The sequence below is a fragment of the Anguilla rostrata genome, chromosome 9, assembly GCF_018555375.3.
Source record: "Anguilla rostrata isolate EN2019 chromosome 9, ASM1855537v3, whole genome shotgun sequence".
Lineage (NCBI taxonomy): Eukaryota > Metazoa > Chordata > Actinopteri > Anguilliformes > Anguillidae > Anguilla > Anguilla rostrata.
Window position 1 is genome coordinate 50,419,930 of NC_057941.1, and position 18,771 is coordinate 50,438,700.

An 18,771-nucleotide genomic window follows, 5' to 3' on the forward strand; every position below is an offset into this window, starting at 1 on the left:
TGCTTTTCACTTGCACCATTGCTTGTCTGGTGTGGAAAACTACAAGACGGTGTCTTTTAAAAAGTTTTTATTTCCACATTTACCGAACACTCCAGACACACCTGAATAAATCAAAGAAAAATAAATAAATACTTGCCTAAACCAGACAACAAGTGAATCTGAAATTACATCACTACGAAAAGTATATTGTACACAAACATAACGTGATAAAAAATGTGTTGTTTTTTTTTTTTTACTTATAACAAAAAAGATTCAGTAATTATTAACTGAAATGCTTGTGTTTGTTCACATGATGTTTCAAAGTAAAAATAAAGCGGTATTTCAGTGAATGAAGCGGTGCTGCGCAGCTGTCGTCCGGGGCGGTTACTGTTTCAGTAGTTCACTGCCGCACTTCGTTACGGCCACTCTCTCCAGGCGAGTCTGGGCCTGAAAACAAAGTACAAATTCATCTATCCCACGTCGTTTTGAGCTGAATTTACACCTGCATTACACAACGTACCCCCGTTTAGTTTTGGAAACACTGAAATATTATCCAGTAGGAACCGTTATTACCAGAAATTCATCTGGGCTTTCTGATAAGAGGTGCAGCGTTTTCAGCATCATGGTAAGTTAACATCACTTCTAGTTTTCATTATAATTGCCTGGCTCTTTTCCACTGCTTTTGCACAAGCATTTCGCACACTTTAGCCAATGTCCAATAATGTAGGTAGACTCACACTGAAGAGCGAGGTTATTGCGAAGTGAAGTAACTGTCAAAATGCAACTCATTATAAAGCTAATGCGACATTAGCTTTATAATGAGTTGTTTTACTACATAACGGCCGCAATCACCTGGTTGAAGGATCTGTTAAGATTTCCGAGCGCATGATTGTGTTCGGTCATCTTCTTTTGGTGTGCCTCGAGTTTGCTTGTTTCTTCGGTCAGTTTTCCTAAAACAGAAATGTTAAAAATTTAGCCCGCTACGAAGTTTCTCGATATTGCATTGTTTACATACAGCTTTAATAAACTGATAAATAATGAAAAGGCTAGTCTAGCCAACGTGAACAAACGTTAATACAAATCTCTGGTCCGTAAACTAACGTAGTTGCATTCTGAGCTGTCAAGTCTCTCACTGACAGATTGACAGCAGCTAGCAGGAAGTTAGCTAACATTACCTAGCGGACTACAGCAGTTTGCACAAAAACAATATATTAGTCTCTTGTAAAACCAAGAGCATTGCTAGCTACTCATCCTTATCTAGTTGCCACTTTATAACACTAGCTGGATAAATACAGCTAACATCAACTAGCTAGCGAAACAAAGCATTTAAGTAACTTCCATACCTAGCAGTTCAGCGATTTCTTTGTATCCGACTCTCGTCTGTTCTGAAATCAAATCCATCGCAATGTAATTTCAGTGAAAAGAGCCACTCTTCAATCGTACAAGCAAGTTACTGTCAGAGTTATTGTCAGTGTAGCGGAAGAAAACAAACTGCAGGTTCTTTTATTTTTTCAAAATACAGCTACCCCGCGCCTTCGTGAGGTTCTTCCGCCGGAGGTGGTGGTTGCCTGGAAACAAGTTAAAACAACCTCCCTCGTGGAATGTTTCGCTGTACCGTCAGCAAGCTTGCCGCTGTGTAAATATGGAAGATACTGACTTTAGTAACTACGATATCGGTAGATTGCGAGCCGAGCTTGAACAGGAAACAGAACTTAAGTAAGAATTGATGTATTTTTCTGTTACCTTGTCAGAAAGCTCATGTCATAACTTTTTGCAACCTAACGAGTGAGCAGTGCAAAATTGGATAAAGTTAGCTCGTGAACGCCCACAGCAAGTTAGAGGGCTGCATAGATGCACCGACCAACACAGCATAGCAGGCGTGACTAGCTAGCAACTGTAGCTAATTTCAGTATCCTGCAGCGCTGAGGCATACATCGCACTTCGATAACGATTTAGCTAATCATTGAACTTAATTTGCATGAGCTTTATAGCTAGCATCTATAACGTGACATTAACCAGCTTGTGATTGCGCCCACTCCCTTTTTTATATTTTCATGGAAATGCTTGAAGTGTCTGTGTCTGAGCTAAGAGCTACCATAGTACAACTGGAGAAGAGACTGCATAATGTACAAGACGAAGGTAACGAGTTAAGTACTCACGCAGTTTTTTCTTTTGCTCGAAAATACATACTTTTATCAAGTGCTTTTATTTCAATTATGTTTTGTTATGGTTTGCTGTTCTGTATTGTTTTTTCTTTATGTTTTGGGATTTGTTTGTTATGTGAATTTTTTGGCAACTCACTTTGGTATGTTTCATAATATTTACTTATGTGGTATTTATTATTTTAATAGAAAAAATAATGTTTTGTTTGAAAGTTTTTTAATCAGTAAAATACCATTTACAATTATGCGTTTTTCCGTGCCCATTCGGTTCCAGAGAGCGAGTGGAGGACCAGGTTCGAGACGCAGCTGGAGCTGAACGGCCAGCTCGAGCAGCAGATCTGTCTCGTGCGGGAGAAGCTGGAGGACCTCCGAGGAAATCCTGACGGTAAAATAAAAAACTTTCGGCTCTTTATACCTGACTTAGGTGCCTACATTCGGACACGTCACCTATTTCTGTACCCACTGCCCAGTATCAATCTTTCTTTTACTTTTTTCTAATAAAAAGGGTGTGGCCCCAGGTAGATTAGTGGAACACTGACAGGAACACCTGTATAGGGTAGAGTGAGCATGTGACCAGAGGATGGACACACCTCACTGCTCACCCCCTTCTTGACCTTGTGTGTGTTTGCAGACCGCTTGTCCTCCATACGGGCGTACGACGACATGCCGGCGGTGAGTACACCCGTGACGTAAAACACGGCTGACCCCTGACCTCTCACGTCCCGTTCTCGTGCCACGCAAACCGCCGCCATGGACAGAGGCGCAAGTAGCGTAGCGAGCTCTGCCGACCCCCAGTATGCCGTGCATACATTTCCGAAACGGAGTGAACCTTTGGAAAGAAAGACTGGGCTTTAGAGGGAAAGGAGGAGGAGAGAGCGTTGCAGTAACGTTGGGTACTTATGGAGTATATACATGATGGATCAGCATGTTTTTTTTGTCCTTCGGTGAGGTGCCCCTTTAAGGATATAATTATTAAGTGAAGAGGGATAGGTATTGAAACATAAATTTAAAGAAATTCTTGGATTATATAGGTGTGGTATGTCCTTTTTTAATGTGGCTTTTTTCTTTTCTGTGTGATTTTTGGATGTGTTTATGTTTATTTACACTGTAGTTGTACAACATTGTCAATGCTGTGATACCAAAAGAAGTATTTTGTTGTATTTTTGTCAAATGGAAACTGAGCGAAAGTGATAATGAAAAAAGGAAGTGATGTCGGTTATTGTTCTGCATGGACAGGATGCCCTGAAGCGGATCCTGGAGCAGCTGGCCCGAGACAAGGCCGGCCTGCAGAACCAGCTGACGGACTGCGGTCGGAGGATCGTACAGGAGGCGAAGGTTTCCCCTCGTTTAACATTCCCGAAGTCTGATTTCCCAAACGGACTCATGATCCCACTCACTAGGTGCTCTTTATGGTATTAGAGTTGGGAATTCCATTATAACGTGGAATTTCGGCGATCTTGACACAGAATTTTAAAGGAGAGCTCCACCCAAAATTCATTTGTTTTTGGTATGTTCCATCTTACCTCAGAATAGTTGGTATGGCCCGTATTACATATGGAAAAACCAGTATCTTTAAGAGACCATTTGAAGTGGTGATGTCATTGTGATGTAACTCCACTGCTTATTGTTTCAGGAAATTGAGTTGGAGAGCACTAATGGGGGCAGATGTGTTCCTGTCTCAATATTTTGAGACGTTCATCTGAACTGCAGCCTCCGCAACATTTTCTAAATCCATATAATCACTTTAATGGGGGAAAGGGGAGGCATTATATCTGTATGACATCACTGTTTAGGCCGGGGCATCAGTACACTGGCTTTGTGTAGGCTAAATTGTTGTATGTGACAAGATGGATAATACGAAACAAGATGGATGGAGTATTCTTTGAGGTGAAGATAATGATTTTTGACTGGAGTACCCCTTCGAAGTGAAGCGTTTCTTTGTGCTTCTGTCTCTCGGGAAGCCATTGTAACTGTTCCGGAAGTTTCTCGTTCACACAGCAGGAGCTGAAACTTATTGCATAACCAATATTGCTTCTCCGCGAGGAGGGGGAATTGAGAAAATTATCTCCAAAGGTCACTCGGATATTAGAACTTTCCGGCAGCTCGGGGGAGAACGTTGCGCGTCAGCTAATTCGCGTCTCTTGCATTGTTATAAAAAACAGCTGAACGAGGGGAAATATCCAAGCTTATAATTTTCACGCCATCTTTGCCCCATCAGGCGTACCAGAGAGCCAACGAAGAGAGGCGTGCGTACCAGGCGGAAATCGCAAAGGTGAGGGGGAAAAAAAAAAAAGCCGATCTTCGATAGCTACGGTGTCGGAGCAAACATACGCACACCCTCGCAACTTTACGCAAGGTGCTGAGTCAGAGGAACATGTTAAAAGAGTGGAAAGAAAAGACTCGTACTCTCTCTTAATGCTCCCAAAAAACAAATGATGATGTTTCAATTTAAACGGATAAACCACACAGGTCTTCATCATAACCCACATGTGGGAATACCGTTTCACTCTAATGCAGCTCAGTCTGGATGCTCAGAGGTGTCGGTATAGGCTAATACAAGTCCATTACTCACAGCGTGCGGCTGTGAATCTCCTGTAGGTGGTGTGTGTGCTACATTAACACTACGTTTGGCGCTCTCATTCAGAGGGACTTACAGGGCTTACGTTTTTTAACACACAGTCCATTTATACAGCTGGGTTTATACTGAAGCAATTCAGGATGAGTACCTTACTCAAGGGTTCAAACAGCCGTGCCACACCTGGGAATCAAACCTGCAACCTCTAAGTTAAAAGCCCAGTTGCTATTATATTTCAAATTTATGATACGACATAAAACATTGTTATGTGGCCTCTAATATTAATGCTTTTAAAGAAGACTGCCTGTCACAGGACTCTCTCGATGGCAGTTAGAATTACTGTAGGATTTTTCAGATGCTTATTATGCGATAAAGTGTTTGATAAGAGTGTTTGTGTGATCAGGGTAAAACCATGAGCAGCAGAGTTTGGCCTGGTGTGCTGTGATCTGGAATGTGTTGGGGAACGTGATACCGGACCCCAACACGATGACTGGGAACATGTTGGGGAATGTGATGTGGAATGGGATGTGGAACGCGATTCAGGAACGTGATGCGGAACGTGATTTGGGAATGTGATGTGGAACGTGGTTTAGGAATGTGATGTGGAACGTGATTTAGGAATGTGATGTGGAATGTGATTCGGGAATGTGACGCGGAACGCGATTCAGGAACGTGATGCGGAACGTGATTCGGGAATGTGATGTGGAACAGGATGTGGGACGTGATGTGGAACGTGATGTGGGACGTGTGGGTATTGCACGCAGGCTTCGCCGGCCCTGGGCCCCTGCAGGAGGCAGCAGCAGATGGCCAGGCCTCAGGAGGCAGCGGACAGCGGGATGAAGAGGTGTGTGCTGCTGCATGCTAATGCGGGCCTCAGAGCCCTCTCTGGGTTAAGACCTGACATTAGATCACTTCTGCAGAAGTTCCATGCATGTTAAAACTAAGTTTGCTTTTTTTTTTTTTTTTTGGTATTATATCAATTTCAAAATATCAGTAATTTCTTTGCATAAGTGTTGGTCATATTTCAGTAAGCGATATGAAATTACAGTGCACCGTAGAGGACAGTAGCGTTCACTGAAACATCTCCTGTAAAACGGGATGTGTTTTCTCACGTGTTTAAAATGCGTTGTTTGTGTTTTTTGACAGTGTTCACTGTGTGACCCTTTTTCGCTTTTGTGTACCCGTGCTTTTCTTCCGGAACTTTCCTCAGGGCTCTCGCCACGCAGACCCTGGAGATGGCCGAGCGCGAGCCCGTCGGGAAGCCTGCGAGGACGTCTGCGACCTCCAGCCGACTGCCAAGGTTAAAGCGCTGAGTCCGAGCGGGGGGAGCGGTCACAGAGAGGAGACCGCGGCGTGGTCGCCATTAGCATGTGAGGCCCATTCGATTCTCTCACCACACAGTATCCAGACGTCTCCGGTCAAAGCTAATTTTCAGTTGCTAATTTTCCCCACTTGGAAGTGTGGAGACGACTGGCGGCGAACGTTAGCTTGCGAAACAGAAGCTGCGGTATATCCAATTCACATCGTGTTCAAAGCCCAGTGGCAGTTGGGAATTTTAAGCAGCTCGAATGAACAGGAATGGCAGCTGTTCTGAATAGGTTTTGGCTCCATTAACGTGTAGACTTACAGTATTGCTAAACCGAGACACTGTTTACTCAACGCTGGTTAAAATAAGACGCTAATTACCTGTACAGAACATGTGTAATGAACAATAACCCCGATCAGTGCCTTTTTTCGATTACGTATCTTGGCTTCACCTCGAGTTGTAAAATCCCCACGAAAAATCCAGTCCGAGTGCATGTGATTTTGGATACACCTTCCACACACACACTGTGGAATTTGCCTTTGAATATCATGCATAATGTAATATAACCCCAGTGAGAATCACACCTCTCCCGCAAACACCTGTCATGCAGTAAGAGGTGTGGAAACACTCTGTGATTAATGCTTTTATGCAAGCGTAATGATTTTGTACAACTTGTAACCAATAATACCTGACCCACATAATGCCCCAAAATGAGCTATGCAGAAAATCCTGCCTGGAGATGCCTTACATTGGCCTTCCTGTTCCCTCTTGTATGAGTAGCACCCCAAGCAGTCGTTGTTTTTAACCTGCTTATAGACTATTGCTTTGGTCAGAGGCAGGTTGGGAGGGGGTCTCTCATTGTTTCTTTCCACGTGTTTTAACCCTATAATGTGTGACATCACAAGTATGCGATTAGAATGTTCTTCGCTGAACATTCTAATGCTGATGTCACAATCACTACTGGCGATTGAAAGCAACCGAGTTCTAGAACACTGACTTAGAATGTTGAAAAAAACATTCCAAAAAAAAAAAAACCTACTCTTCAAAGGACTGATGGGTCGTGACGGCCAATCCAGCTAAGTGCACTGCGGCGTTCTCTCGTGCGGTTGCGTGTGCCTGTCGGAGTGGGAGTTGCGGGAGGGGGGGGGGGGGGTAATCAAACCGCGTAGGAAACCCGCTGAGTCAAATGTGTGTCACGCACTCGACAGACCTGGCGTGGGATTGCTGTTACGCCGCTACTCTTAGGGGATCCGCCCACTCCAGCCTTGCAGCCATTTTCTGCCTCTCCCTCAAATCTTAAACTAGCATTTTAGATAGATACACGCGACTACATCCATCGCCATGTAGATCTGACCATTCTCCCTCCGGTCCGTGAGAGTTATGGGGGTTCTCCCGAATGGAGATCTCGTTTCACTGATGCCTACAGTACATTTACACACAGAAAGTGTGTGAAAAGTTGACATATTTCAACAAATATTACAAAAATTATTATGAAAAATTAATTATTATAATTTTTTTTTAAAGACTTTTGTTCTGTTTGTTTTATATTGCATTCTAACTTGTTTATACACAAGAGCATCTTCTAGGCACACACTAGTGCTTTATCTAATGCCAAGATTTAATCGCCAGTGTGATTTGGGACTACGTATTATTAGGAAATTTGTATTGAGCATTAATTCAGACCACTCAACTGGCCCTGTACCTCTGAAATGTGTTAAATGCGATTTCTGATTTGATTTGTTGTTTTTTATTATGAATAATGCCTACTTTTATATACCAGTTGAAGACATTTCTATTTGATTATGCTTTTGCTGCCATTTAATCTGTATGAAATTGACTGAATTGTGTTTTGCTTTTGTATTCTGCGAATTATTTTTAACTTTTCAGCACCCTGGCACAGCTTGGTGTAAGGAGTGCTATATTAAAAATATATATTATTTTTTAAATAAATAAATGAATTAATCAAACAAATTGACTCAATGAAGGTGAGCCTCTGCACGGAACACATTATTGCAAATAACAATAATTTATTTGGCAATAACGATATTCAGTTGAGTTCAGTGAAGTTCTAGTACAGACACAACTGACCAACAACCAGGTAAATACATAGTGTGCCACAGTTAGAGGGGGGTTAGGTAGCAGTGGGTGGGCTTTGGTAATGGGTTTTGTGTACGCTCCAGATCTGGTTGGCATGCAGCAGTAGCAGGAAGTGTCCATGCCGGGTGTGTAAAGGGCTCATGCGGGGCTTTTAATTTGACACTGACCTCTCGTGAAGACCAAGGTCACTACCTCAGCCAGACCACATGATACTGCCGGTACTGTGACATCACTGAGGTGCTTTTGCCACACGTTTGTTACGTGCCAAAGCTCTGCTAAGCAGGCTAGCTTCACCCAAGGTCACCCCTGTCGAGATGGCTGATTGGTGCCATGCAGGACGGAGTGTAGCACAGTGGGTAAGGAACTGGACTTGTAACCGAAAGGTCGCAGGTTCGATTCCCGGGTAAGGACACTGCCGTTGTACGGCGTCTGCTAAATGCCTGTAATGTAATGTTCCAAACTACAGGGAGGAAAGTGGCTGTTTGGTTCACAGAGGGGAGAAAATGTAGGTCATTGTGTTTGACTTTACCTTCTCCCCTTGTCTTGTTTTAGAACAGCTTGTTTCCTGGACCAGTGGTGTCTGGACACTCTTTGGCGCGCGCACACACACACTAACACACACACACACACACACACACACACACACACATATCTCATCAGTTCGAGTGTGAGTCCCCACTGCACCTGTAACCCCTCCCTAGCCTTAGTTGTCTGGGACAGGAGTCGGCCTGTCGTTTATAATTAATGCGACGTCTTCAGCATTATTCATTAATTTGTTCACCTGCTGAGGGCAAAACAAACATAGCCCACTGTCCGTCTGTCTGGCATTCTGTCCTGCCTGTGCGAAAGTCCTTCACCGAAAGCTTGGTGTTTATTTACTTTATTTACTTCCCCATGTACCTGGAAAAAAACATCACCATTGGCAAGACAACCTAATGGAAACTTCTGGAACTTTCTGGTAGGTAGAGCATCCAATGACTTGCTTGGGTTTTTTTTTTTTTTAACAATCTACTCCACTTTTTACATACAAGATAATATTCCTTGTCTGCCTCTGAAACAATTCTGACTCTAAATGAAGAATTAGGTAACAAATCCAGCAAGGACACAGAACAACGGGGATAAAGAAGGCGTTATTAAGTGTATTCGGTGATGCTGTCTGGAGCTGTAACCCACAGGGGATGAGTTCTCCCTTCCTAGTTGGGCCTAGTTGGGACGAGAAGACTGATCTCCGCCGGCCTGGTACAAATTCGCACACTGGCTGACACGTCCGGACGGTCTGTGGCTGTGACGCAAACGGAGGTCCCTCTGGAAAAGCGCGAGACGCTTTCTTTTACCTGGCTGCCGGCTCGAGCTAAATTTAGAACGGAATTTTCCCATCTGAGAAAAGCGGTAGACTAGACATATGTGTAAAAAAGGACTGCAGTTCAGCCGATATGGATGTAAATACCGGCAAATTAAAGCTGACAGCACGCAGTTTAACCTCATATTCATTGCTTCATTTCAAATCCATTTCAAAACAGCAAAAATCGTGTCACTGTTCAAATACCTACTGCCTGCATTGTAAATCCATTTATTGTGACAGTTTGCATATGGAAAAGTTTCTAAGTATGCCTACATATAGCCAATCAGACTGTTGCGACAGCCACCACCCCCACCCCCACCCCCACCCCCCGAGCTTCAATATTCACATCAAAGAGAATCATTTTTATATTGTACACAAAATATCTGCGGTTTATTTTAAAAGAGGGCACATGAGCTGAAAGTTTCTACACCTGAAAGTGCAATACTACATTTCCCACGGAATGCATTTAGGATGGAGGCCCTTCTCTGCATGCACTGGCGTCCACAGCCCCGCGCGTGTGATGCGACAGGCCGCGTGCAGAATGAAAATACGGTGGATGAAGTAGCCTATAGGCTACAGCGCAGTGAACGGCAGTCTGTGAGTGGATTTTCTGTCTTTGCACCGTATCGTGGGCTGTAGCGATTTACTTGCGTGTCTCCTGTAACTGAATGTACACGTAGGCTGCGACTACGGCGCAATTTAACGGTAAAATGCATTCTAGCCCTTACAGTCTACCGCTGTCACGAATATTTGCATGGGTCAGTGTAAGCACAAAGAACCTAACCAGTGATTATACCTCCACGCATACCTGTGCAGTAGTTTTTGCAGCTCCTCAGTGTTGTATCTGCGATATGAGCGCAGGAGACGCGAGGGGTGTGGAATGGGTGTGATGGTTGTGGACGTATGAATTGACGGCCTGCATTTTAATGAGGGACGGGCCAATGTAAATCACGCTCGTTGCTGGGCAGCTGCAGCCCCACCTCCTTCGTGTCACGAACGCGAGCTGAGAGCACGAGACAAACAAAAGAGGCGCAGGTATATGCTGCCACTGACTGACAATTGCAACGCGAACGCAGTGTAGACTAATCAACGTAGTAGTCTACTTTCCGAAGATCATTCTGATTGCAGGAATCACAGGTTTACGCAAAGCCTTGACAGGATCACCGAGGACACCACCGCAAGGTAAACATTCAAAGGGATAAACTATTGTATAAACATAGCTATCGGGGATCCTTCGTATCTGATAAAATAATCGTAGTAATTTCTGGACTGTTGTAAGTCTTGCATTAGCCAGGTTGGAACAGTTCAAGACTAGCACGCATGAGAAAAGTCGCATTCAACACACACCGGCTGCGCCTCATGTTGAACCATGCTCCGTATGTCAATAAACATCTATCAGATTAAAATAGACCTAATTATGACAACACAATGACAGATGTTTTAAGGTTTTAAGGTTTCCGAGACTACAGTTTTCATTTGCCAGTTTATAATTTCCATGGCAAACAGCATTTTATGTAGGCTATCTATTGACGGCGATTCCATGCTCTATATGTGCTGGAGAGGATATCTGCTGTAGGGAAGAAGTAGGATTTTTATAAGTTATGGGGCACATTGCTTAAAATAGCCTATTCATAAATTGTTCCTGTTCAGTATTTTGTACCGAAAAAACGTCTGTATTGCATCTAAATGTTCCGAGTTTGTAACTATCTATAATGAAGTGACAGACGCACGCAGGACAAGGACCGGTTTACTAAGAACAAACTAATCTGTCGCTATTCAGAAAGTTATTTACAGACACACAGCCTAATGCCCCGTGTTTGTCTATTTTACTCCTGCTGTTTGGATTCACGTTTACGTCGTAATATCTTTTTCTATACACGCAGCCCACAGATCAGTTCATATGGCATTGATAGATTGAAAAAAGCCCGTTGACAGGGCGCAGCAAGCGTTACGATGAGCACAATCGCTCGGAAAACTGATCCGAAATGTGATCCAGTTAGGCTACCAGAGCTGTGGCTATTTGACCCAAATTAAGTTTGATCAGTGCTGTCGTCTGTCGTTGTCTTCCGTAGGTTCTAAAGTAGCTGCGCCTAACCGTCATTTGGGGTTTGAGATAGAGATGGAGCTGGAGCATTTTGACGAGCGGGACAAAGCCCGGAGACACTCGCGCAGGGGCTCGCGACCAAACGGCTTTCCCAGCCCGACCCACAGCGCCCACTGCAGTCTGTACCGCACGCGCACCCTGAAAGCGCTCATCTCGGAGAAGAAGGCTTGGAAGGTCCGTTTCTACCGCAACGGGGACCGTTACTTCAACGGGATCGTGTACGCCGTCTCCCAGGACAGATTCAGGTCCTTCGACGCCCTGTTGGCGGACCTGACCCGCACCCTGTCCGACAATGTCAACCTGCCACAGGGGGTTCGGACCATCTATACAGTCGATGGCAGCAAAAAGATCACCGGCATCGATCAGCTGGTTGAAGGTAAGCAACTCAGTTGTGAGGCAGGGAGTGCAAAAACTTTGTCACTGCCCTTAACGTTCTTACGCACTGGCTCCAGCATAATTCGTTATTACGTTCATTTCTGAGCTCTTTTAGTCAAATTGCACTATATTAAATCTTCGCTTGGCTCGGAAGGTTGGACGGTAGCGATGTGGAGTAATTGCTTGGTGAGTCAGCGATTCTCCGCGTTTTATAGCCGCCGGCACGGGCAAACTCGCAAGTGACTGGCAGCCTTTCTTGGCACCGTGCTCAGTGTTTGCCCGTGTCCTGAACGGAGAACAACTGCGGATGGATACTTCAGAAGGAGTTCGAGAACTACAGGAGAGAGAGAGCGAGAGAGAGAGAGATTCATGACATCACACTATATTATGTAGCCTACATTGTGATGTGTTTAGTAAAGCTTTGGCAACATGTATACTGAAATATGTCATGCCAATAAAGCATTTTGAATTTAAGAGAGAGAGAGAGAGAGATAGATCCACGCAACCAACCACCTTCAGTAGCAATTTCTGACTGGCTGCCAGTTTCATCTTGGCTCTGGATAATGGTGTGTACAGCAGGTATTATGATTACACCCCCCCACCCTCCTCACCCACATGCTGCCATCACATCATGGGCTCTGCTGAGTATTTCACTAGAACACGTAAGACCAGTTATCAACACTGCTGTGTGTTTCTTAATGAGACAGAGAGATAGATGGTTTGTTTTACCCATCTCTGTCGGCTAACGGATAAATGTGCTTGTTGATATTCTGCAGATGTTCCAGAAGCTTCTCTAGACCACCTGTTTAGGAGGGAGGGGGAGGCAAAAAGTGAACTGGCTCTTTTCTGCCTTTTCGATTCCTCTGAAGTGCCCGGTCAGCTCTTTGTATACACCCAATCAGAACATTTTTTTTTTTTAGGTTGTTGGTGTTTTTTTATTTTACTGATTATTTAAGACCGGGCCAGTCTGACATTGACAGTTGTCTATGACCATGAAATGCACTTTTTTGTACGTCGCTTTGGATAAAAGCGTCTGCCAAATAAATGTAATGTAACATGGGCAGTGTGACATTCTGTTTTGGGTTACGGAAGTGGAGCTGAGTGCTTGGGGGAGGGGGAGAGCTGCCGGTCTGTGGGTGAGGCACGGTGTGTCTCAGCCTAGCGTGTCATAGCCCAGCGTGTCATAGCTCAACGTGTCATAGCCCAGCGTGTCATAGCCCAGTGTGTCACAGCTCAGCGTGTCATAGCCCAGTGTGTCACAGCTCAGCGTGTCATAGCTCAGCGTGTCACAGCCCAGCGTGTCATAGCCCAGTGTGTCACAGCTCAGCGTGTCATAGCCCAGCGTGTCATAGCCCAGCGTGTCATAGCCCAGCGTGTCACGCTCTGAGCTCCCTCACACAGCAGGTGTCACTCACACGGCTCACCTGGGATGGGCTGAGCTGCAGCTCTAATCAATAATTCACTGTGAGCTCAGGGGGTAATGTGCCCTACAGTACGCTATGCTACTACTGTAATTACACAGACACAGACACACACACACACACACAAATGCACATACGCGCTCACACACAAACACACACACAGCAATGCACATGCACACACACACACTCACACACACAAACACACAGGCATACATGCACAAACAGACATGCCAGCACTCACACACACACAGACACACACACATGTATAAAGTACTGTATTTGTTTTTCCTGTTAAGCCGTTTGATCATAAGAGAGGCCTTATGTGTTTGGTGATCACTGTATTCCATCAGAGAACTGAATCCACGTTTGGTCGATTCGGTCAAAGACGATTGACAGCAGGGTGAAAATTTCCCATATAGTCGGCCACTGTACCACTGTTGCACTAAAGGATTCTGGGAATGAGCCTTATACATCTGGGCGGCAGTATGAATCGGCAGACAAATCCCTCGTTTGACCGATTTTGAAACTGCGTGACCTTGAAGGGATTTGAGCCGGTGATGTCAGAAGAACCCTTGGCTTACACGCGGCTCTGTGAAAATGGGACGTTTCATTAATGAAGAAGGCGCAATTAACCTCCACTCGAACAGTCTCTCGTCCTGCATTAAATCAGACAGATTTTCTTCAGAGCTTCTCCGCACGGCTAAGACTATCAATGAATATCAGGGGTTCATATTCTGGTTAATCGTTCCTGAGCTCTCCCTGCTCTGAGTGAAAATAAATTCATATGCTCGGATATTCCATTAGTAACGGCTTCTACGTTGGACTGCGCATTGTGAAAGATGGGTATGTCCTGTGTGTTGACCTTAGTATATACCAAGACTACTACTACTGCTGCTGCTCCTACTGCTACTGCAACTACTACTTCTACTACTGCTGCTACTACGGTATTACTGCTGTTACTGCTACGGCTACTGCTATTACTGTTACTACTACGACTACTACTACTGCTAATACTACTACTATACTATTGCTATTACTGCTATGGCTAATGCCACTACTACTGCTACTAATAATAATGATAACTATGATAATAATAATAGGCCCTGCGATTGAATGGTGACCAGCTCAAGGTGTGTTCCTGCCTTTCACCCATTGTTTGCCGGGATAGGCTGGTGCCCCCCCGCCCCCCACTACTCTGACCAGAAGTACGGCTGGATGGATGGACAACAACAATAATAATGGATCATGTTGATTCTGTTTATTCGCTCGCAGGCGGGAGTTACGTGTGCAGCTCCATCGAGCCGTTCAAGAAGCTGGACTACACCAAGAACGTCCACCCCAACTGGTGCGTGAACCCGAGGGCCTCCGGGACGTCCCGGGCGCCGCCCTCGCTGGCCAGCGCCATGGGGGGCACCCCGGAGACCCGGGAGGCCAAGGACTTCATCCGGCCCAAGCTGGTGACGGTGGTCCGCAGCGGCGTGAGGCCGCGCAAGGCCGTGCGCGTCCTGCTCAACAGGAAGACCGCCCACTCCTTCGAGCAGGTCCTCTGCGACATCACCGACGCCATCAAGCTCGACTCCGGGGTGGTCAAGAGGCTCTACGCCCTGGACGGGAAGCAGGTAGGAGGGGAGGGGCCGTGTCCGTGTCCTTGCGTTTGGGGCGTCCCGTGTGGTTTTTTTTTATTTTCAGGACTTTTTTTTTAAGGTTGGGTTTCGCCAGAGTTGGGACCCAACGAATGGATATACGTGGAACTAGGCCAAATGTAAATTATGCACAGATGTCAGGAAGTGTTGGCTTTTTTTTTTTTTTTTTACATTGAGCTGTCAATTCATGGAACAGCTTGCCGTGTTGCATGTAGCATGTAGCATATAGCATGTAGGCCACATAGCAGATGCTGAGACCATCTGGGAGTTCAGTCCCAGGTTTTTACGTGGTGCTGGGTGCGCTCTAGCCCTTGTTATTGTGTTCTTAGTTGTTGTTGTTGTTGTTGTGTGTGGTTAAGTCATGGTTCTAGGTTGCCATGGTTACCTGCATCGATTGCTCTAATCAACGCACTTGGGTTCTCTCACGTTGGCAGTGACGTTGGGTGGGAGCGTTTGCTGTACAATTGTACTGTAACGTGTATTTCTGTTGAAGTTTTGTGGCTCCTTGGTAGTTGAGTGCCCCAGACAAACTGTAGAAAAGTATATCCTCTTTGAAATGAAGTCTCTTTCTATCTTGGTTTTGAACCGTTTTTGTTGTTGTTTTGTTTTTTTTTGATCTGGTGGATTTACTTCGTGAAGAATATGACTGTTGGTGTTCCACAATGGACATCCTTGGGTTTGTAGACCACATCTATTTCAGCATTTCTAAAAGGGTCAATCGAGATGGAACTGGATGAAAGGGGGTAGAAAAAGTTAGTGCATGTGTGTGTTTCATAGTCTCCATCGCTCAAAACGTATGGAAAATGAATGCTGTATGGAAAAATCATTCTTCCTTATCTTTTAGCTTTATTAGCCACTTACCCACTTACTGCCAATCATACCGACAGCTGAGGTCAAGCACGCCGTTGTTCTGAGCGCGGATGAGCGCGTGCAGACATTAATCACCGTGCGAACGCATCCAAACGAGCAGCCGGCGGCACACCCGGGTTTACCGCTCCCTACCAACGACTGGAAATCCACGGCATTCTGTCCTGGGTTGTCGCGGAGACGTTGCCGTAGAGACGGAGTTGTACCCAAGTCTGCCGAAGCCCAATCGCAGCTCGCTCATCTGGTCTGGGCTATGACGGTGGCTCTCAGAGTGGCCACGAGGCCGGTTCTAATGTACAGCATGGGTGCTGGAGCCGACGGTTGGGAGTTTGAGTTGAGCTCTCTGCGCTGTGTGCGAATTATGAGATTGCTCCTGTAGTGGAGAAGCAACGCTGTCCACACCTCGCCTACATGCCTGGTAGATTGTTCAGCAGTAACAAGGAGATGTTGGATTCGCTCGCTGTGTGGGACTGTGTGGGTCCCTTTAGCTGTCTGGGTCCCCCTCACTTTGTGGAATTGTGTGGGTCCCTTCTCTGACATGCTGTGTTATGTAACTGCCTGCATTTGAAGGGGGTGAGCACTGAGCTGTTCGTTTTTTACTGGAATGTTAAAACTCTGGTTGTCCTGGAGGGCTGCAGTGTCTGCAGGTTTAACTCCAGTCCTGGAGGGCTGCATGGTCTTGTGACCCCACTGTGACCCTGCAGTGACACCAATGTTGTAAGTTATTTCCTGGCTCTCACTGATGCGCTGACACAAATTGATGTTGTAAATTGCTGAGGTGATTTTTTTTACGTTGGACCCCAGTGAGTCTGCCATGCAGAGAGCCTGACAAGTAAATCTTGTGCCTGGCAGCTTGTGTGTGTGTGTGTGTGTGTGTGTGTGTGTGAGGGAGAGACAGAGACAGTTGATCAGGGGGATATGAGAGGGGTTTGAATGAGCTCTTGCCTACGCAGTTTCTATATCTGCAGAGGAGCCTGAAATAGCAGCTCCCTCTCTCTACTGGTTAATATTCCACCCACCTTTCCTCAGCTGTCTCCCTCTCACTGAACTGGCATTACCTCCCCTCTGCTCTTAAACACACGCAGTTATATACACACACACACATACTCTTACACACACGCAGTTATATACACACACACACACATACTCTCACACACACGTGTACACACAAACACACACACAAACATACATGCATACAGACATGCACACACACACACACGCACACTTATACACGCACACACGCACACACACACACACACACACACATACACACACACACCTGCTCATTCTAGCTAATTTGCCGATGCACACATCAGTCTGCTAGAGTGTACAGGACCCATCTGGCTGCCAGACGCAGCCAGACGGATTTGCATATTTTTGTCCTCCCCGTCACCTCTGATCCCGGGACAAGCTCAGCCAAAGTATTTAGAGCCGTTACTCTGCCGTGAGCCAGCTTTTTCCCCCCAAAAACGGGTCAGACTGTTCCCTGTCCTCCTCGGCCTGGTGCAGCTGTGATGCAGAGCCCTCCCCTGTTTCTCCCCCCCCCCATTTCTCTTCCCCCTGTTTGTCTCTCTCCCTTTCTGTCCCCCCCCCGTTTCTCTCCCTCCCTTTCTCTCGCTTTCTCTTTTTCATCTGTCATTCTAACGGGGTGTTTGTCGGAAAAGGCGCCTGTGCCCTTTTTAGTCGAGGTCACAGTTGATGGAGTTCTGGAGCTCTGGAGTTCTGCTCCTGTGGTTCCAGAACCCGCTCGTGATGCAGATGCTGACCGGCCCAGTCCTGTAACTTTCCATTGACCAGCACTGAGGACTCGTGACTTCACCCCTGTCCCACATCGCAGAATCCTTGGCTAAGGGTGTTGTTACAGAGTGAGGGAGGGAGGGAGGGAGGTAGGGAGAGAGGGAGAGGGCGGGGGGAGACAGAGATGGAGAGAGAGAGAGAGTACCTTTTGTTGAGCCTATTTTTGCGCCGGGCTCAGTCACGACTGTCAGAAATGAATTGTTTCCTGCAGTCCCTGCTGAACGAAGGAATTGAAATGAATGCGGTGCTGCAGCAGGCGACCTGAGAAACCCTCATTTCAGAGTCGTGAGAGCTCCAGAGCCCAAATCAGCCGCTGGTACAGCCACGCCGCGCTCCGGTCCTGACTCTGTCATCTGCTTCTCCCTTTCCGCCTCGGCGTCTGGCGAACCACAGCTGCAGAATTCACCGGGGTAGATCAGCTGAGAAAACATGCAGGGCGCAGGTCGTGCTGCTTACAGTGAGACGACTGTAAATGCTCCAAATGAACCACTGACTCACTTCAGTATTGCTATAAATCAAGGACCTGTGCAGCCATGCACGTGTAGTTAATAAGCACAACTAACACGTGCAAAAATATTTTGTGTTTTAAATTTGCTAAGCGTGATGTTTCACCATCAGATCAACCTTCATGGTATGTTTTGACTGAGGGGCACATCGTCTTCTCTGCTACAGTAGCTTATTATTGGTGTGCAATTATTTTTTAACTCAAAAATAGGTTTTGGTGGTACCAATAAAGCTACAGCATGGTTTTGCACAGGTCTATTAAGCAAGTGCTGGCTCGCTAACATTTATTACAATGTTGCCTCTTGTCTTATAGGGGATTAATTTCATGTTCACTAACGGGGCACAAATAATAATAATTGAAAAAAGGAGCCATTGAACCACACATAAGTTCAGTTAGCTCTGCAAATGGACCCTGTCAATATTTCTTGGAAAAGCTACCTCAATTCATAAAATTGGCCTATTTCAAATGAGTGCTTTTTATTGATCAGCACGATCACTGAAGTAGTCTAAATATTTCCCATCGTACAATGAAACGACCTGCTAAAATAATAGCAGAGGACTAATTTACCGGGGTTAGGTGCAATCTCATCTTTGTCCTC

General features: G+C 45.7%; 2 protein-coding genes and 1 long non-coding RNA gene across 8 annotated transcripts in view; 2 read left to right on the top strand and 1 right to left on the bottom strand.

The window, feature by feature from the left end:
- Positions 1 to 52: 52 nt before the first annotated feature.
- LOC135264073 (uncharacterized) lies at positions 53 to 1,737 on the bottom strand. Its single transcript, XR_010332591.1, has 4 exons — positions 1,723 to 1,737; positions 1,323 to 1,611; positions 832 to 929; positions 53 to 426 (listed from the first exon to the last, which is right to left on the bottom strand). It is a non-coding gene; the product is annotated as an uncharacterized LOC135264073 (long non-coding RNA).
- Positions 1,579 to 9,089, top strand: ccdc169 (coiled-coil domain containing 169). Of its 2 annotated transcripts, XR_010332590.1 has the most exons (9): positions 1,579 to 1,695; positions 2,036 to 2,118; positions 2,416 to 2,526; positions 2,773 to 2,813; positions 3,378 to 3,476; positions 4,360 to 4,413; positions 5,481 to 5,560; positions 5,927 to 6,086; positions 9,047 to 9,089. XR_010332590.1 is itself a non-coding variant. In XM_064352719.1 (8 exons), exons 1-8 carry the CDS (start codon positions 1,622 to 1,624, stop codon positions 6,027 to 6,029), a joined length of 645 nt encoding a protein of 214 aa, XP_064208789.1. In that variant the 5' UTR covers positions 1,579 to 1,621; the 3' UTR covers positions 6,030 to 7,535. The 2 variants fall into 2 exon arrangements, 1 of the variants encoding a protein (XP_064208789.1); XM_064352719.1 differs by lacking the exon at positions 9,047 to 9,089 and having other exon boundaries at positions 5,927 to 7,535.
- Positions 9,090 to 10,490: 1,401 nt separating this feature from the next.
- Positions 10,491 to 18,771, top strand: part of dclk1a (doublecortin-like kinase 1a) — a 78,373-nt gene continuing 70,092 nt past the window's right edge. For all 5 annotated transcript variants that reach the window (XM_064352712.1, XM_064352714.1, XM_064352713.1 and 2 more), the window contains exons 1-3: positions 10,491 to 10,643; positions 11,534 to 11,941; positions 14,634 to 14,980. In XM_064352712.1, the coding sequence (XP_064208782.1) occupies positions 11,581 to 11,941; positions 14,634 to 14,980 (708 nt within the window). In that variant the 5' untranslated portion in view covers positions 10,491 to 10,643; positions 11,534 to 11,580. The remainder of the gene's footprint in view (positions 10,644 to 11,533; positions 11,942 to 14,633; positions 14,981 to 18,771) is intronic.

Excerpts from the sequence above, each read along its gene's own strand:
- ccdc169 (XM_064352719.1), top strand. The coding sequence starts at position 1,622 with ATGGAAGATACTGACTTTAGTAACTACGATATCGGTAGATTGCGAGCC. Across the intron at positions 2,527-2,772 it reads CCTCCGAGGAAATCCTGACG|ACCGCTTGTCCTCCATACGG; the intron begins GTAAAATAAAAA and ends GTGTGTTTGCAG. Across the intron at positions 4,414-5,480 it reads ACCAGGCGGAAATCGCAAAG|GCTTCGCCGGCCCTGGGCCC; the intron begins GTGAGGGGGAAA and ends TATTGCACGCAG.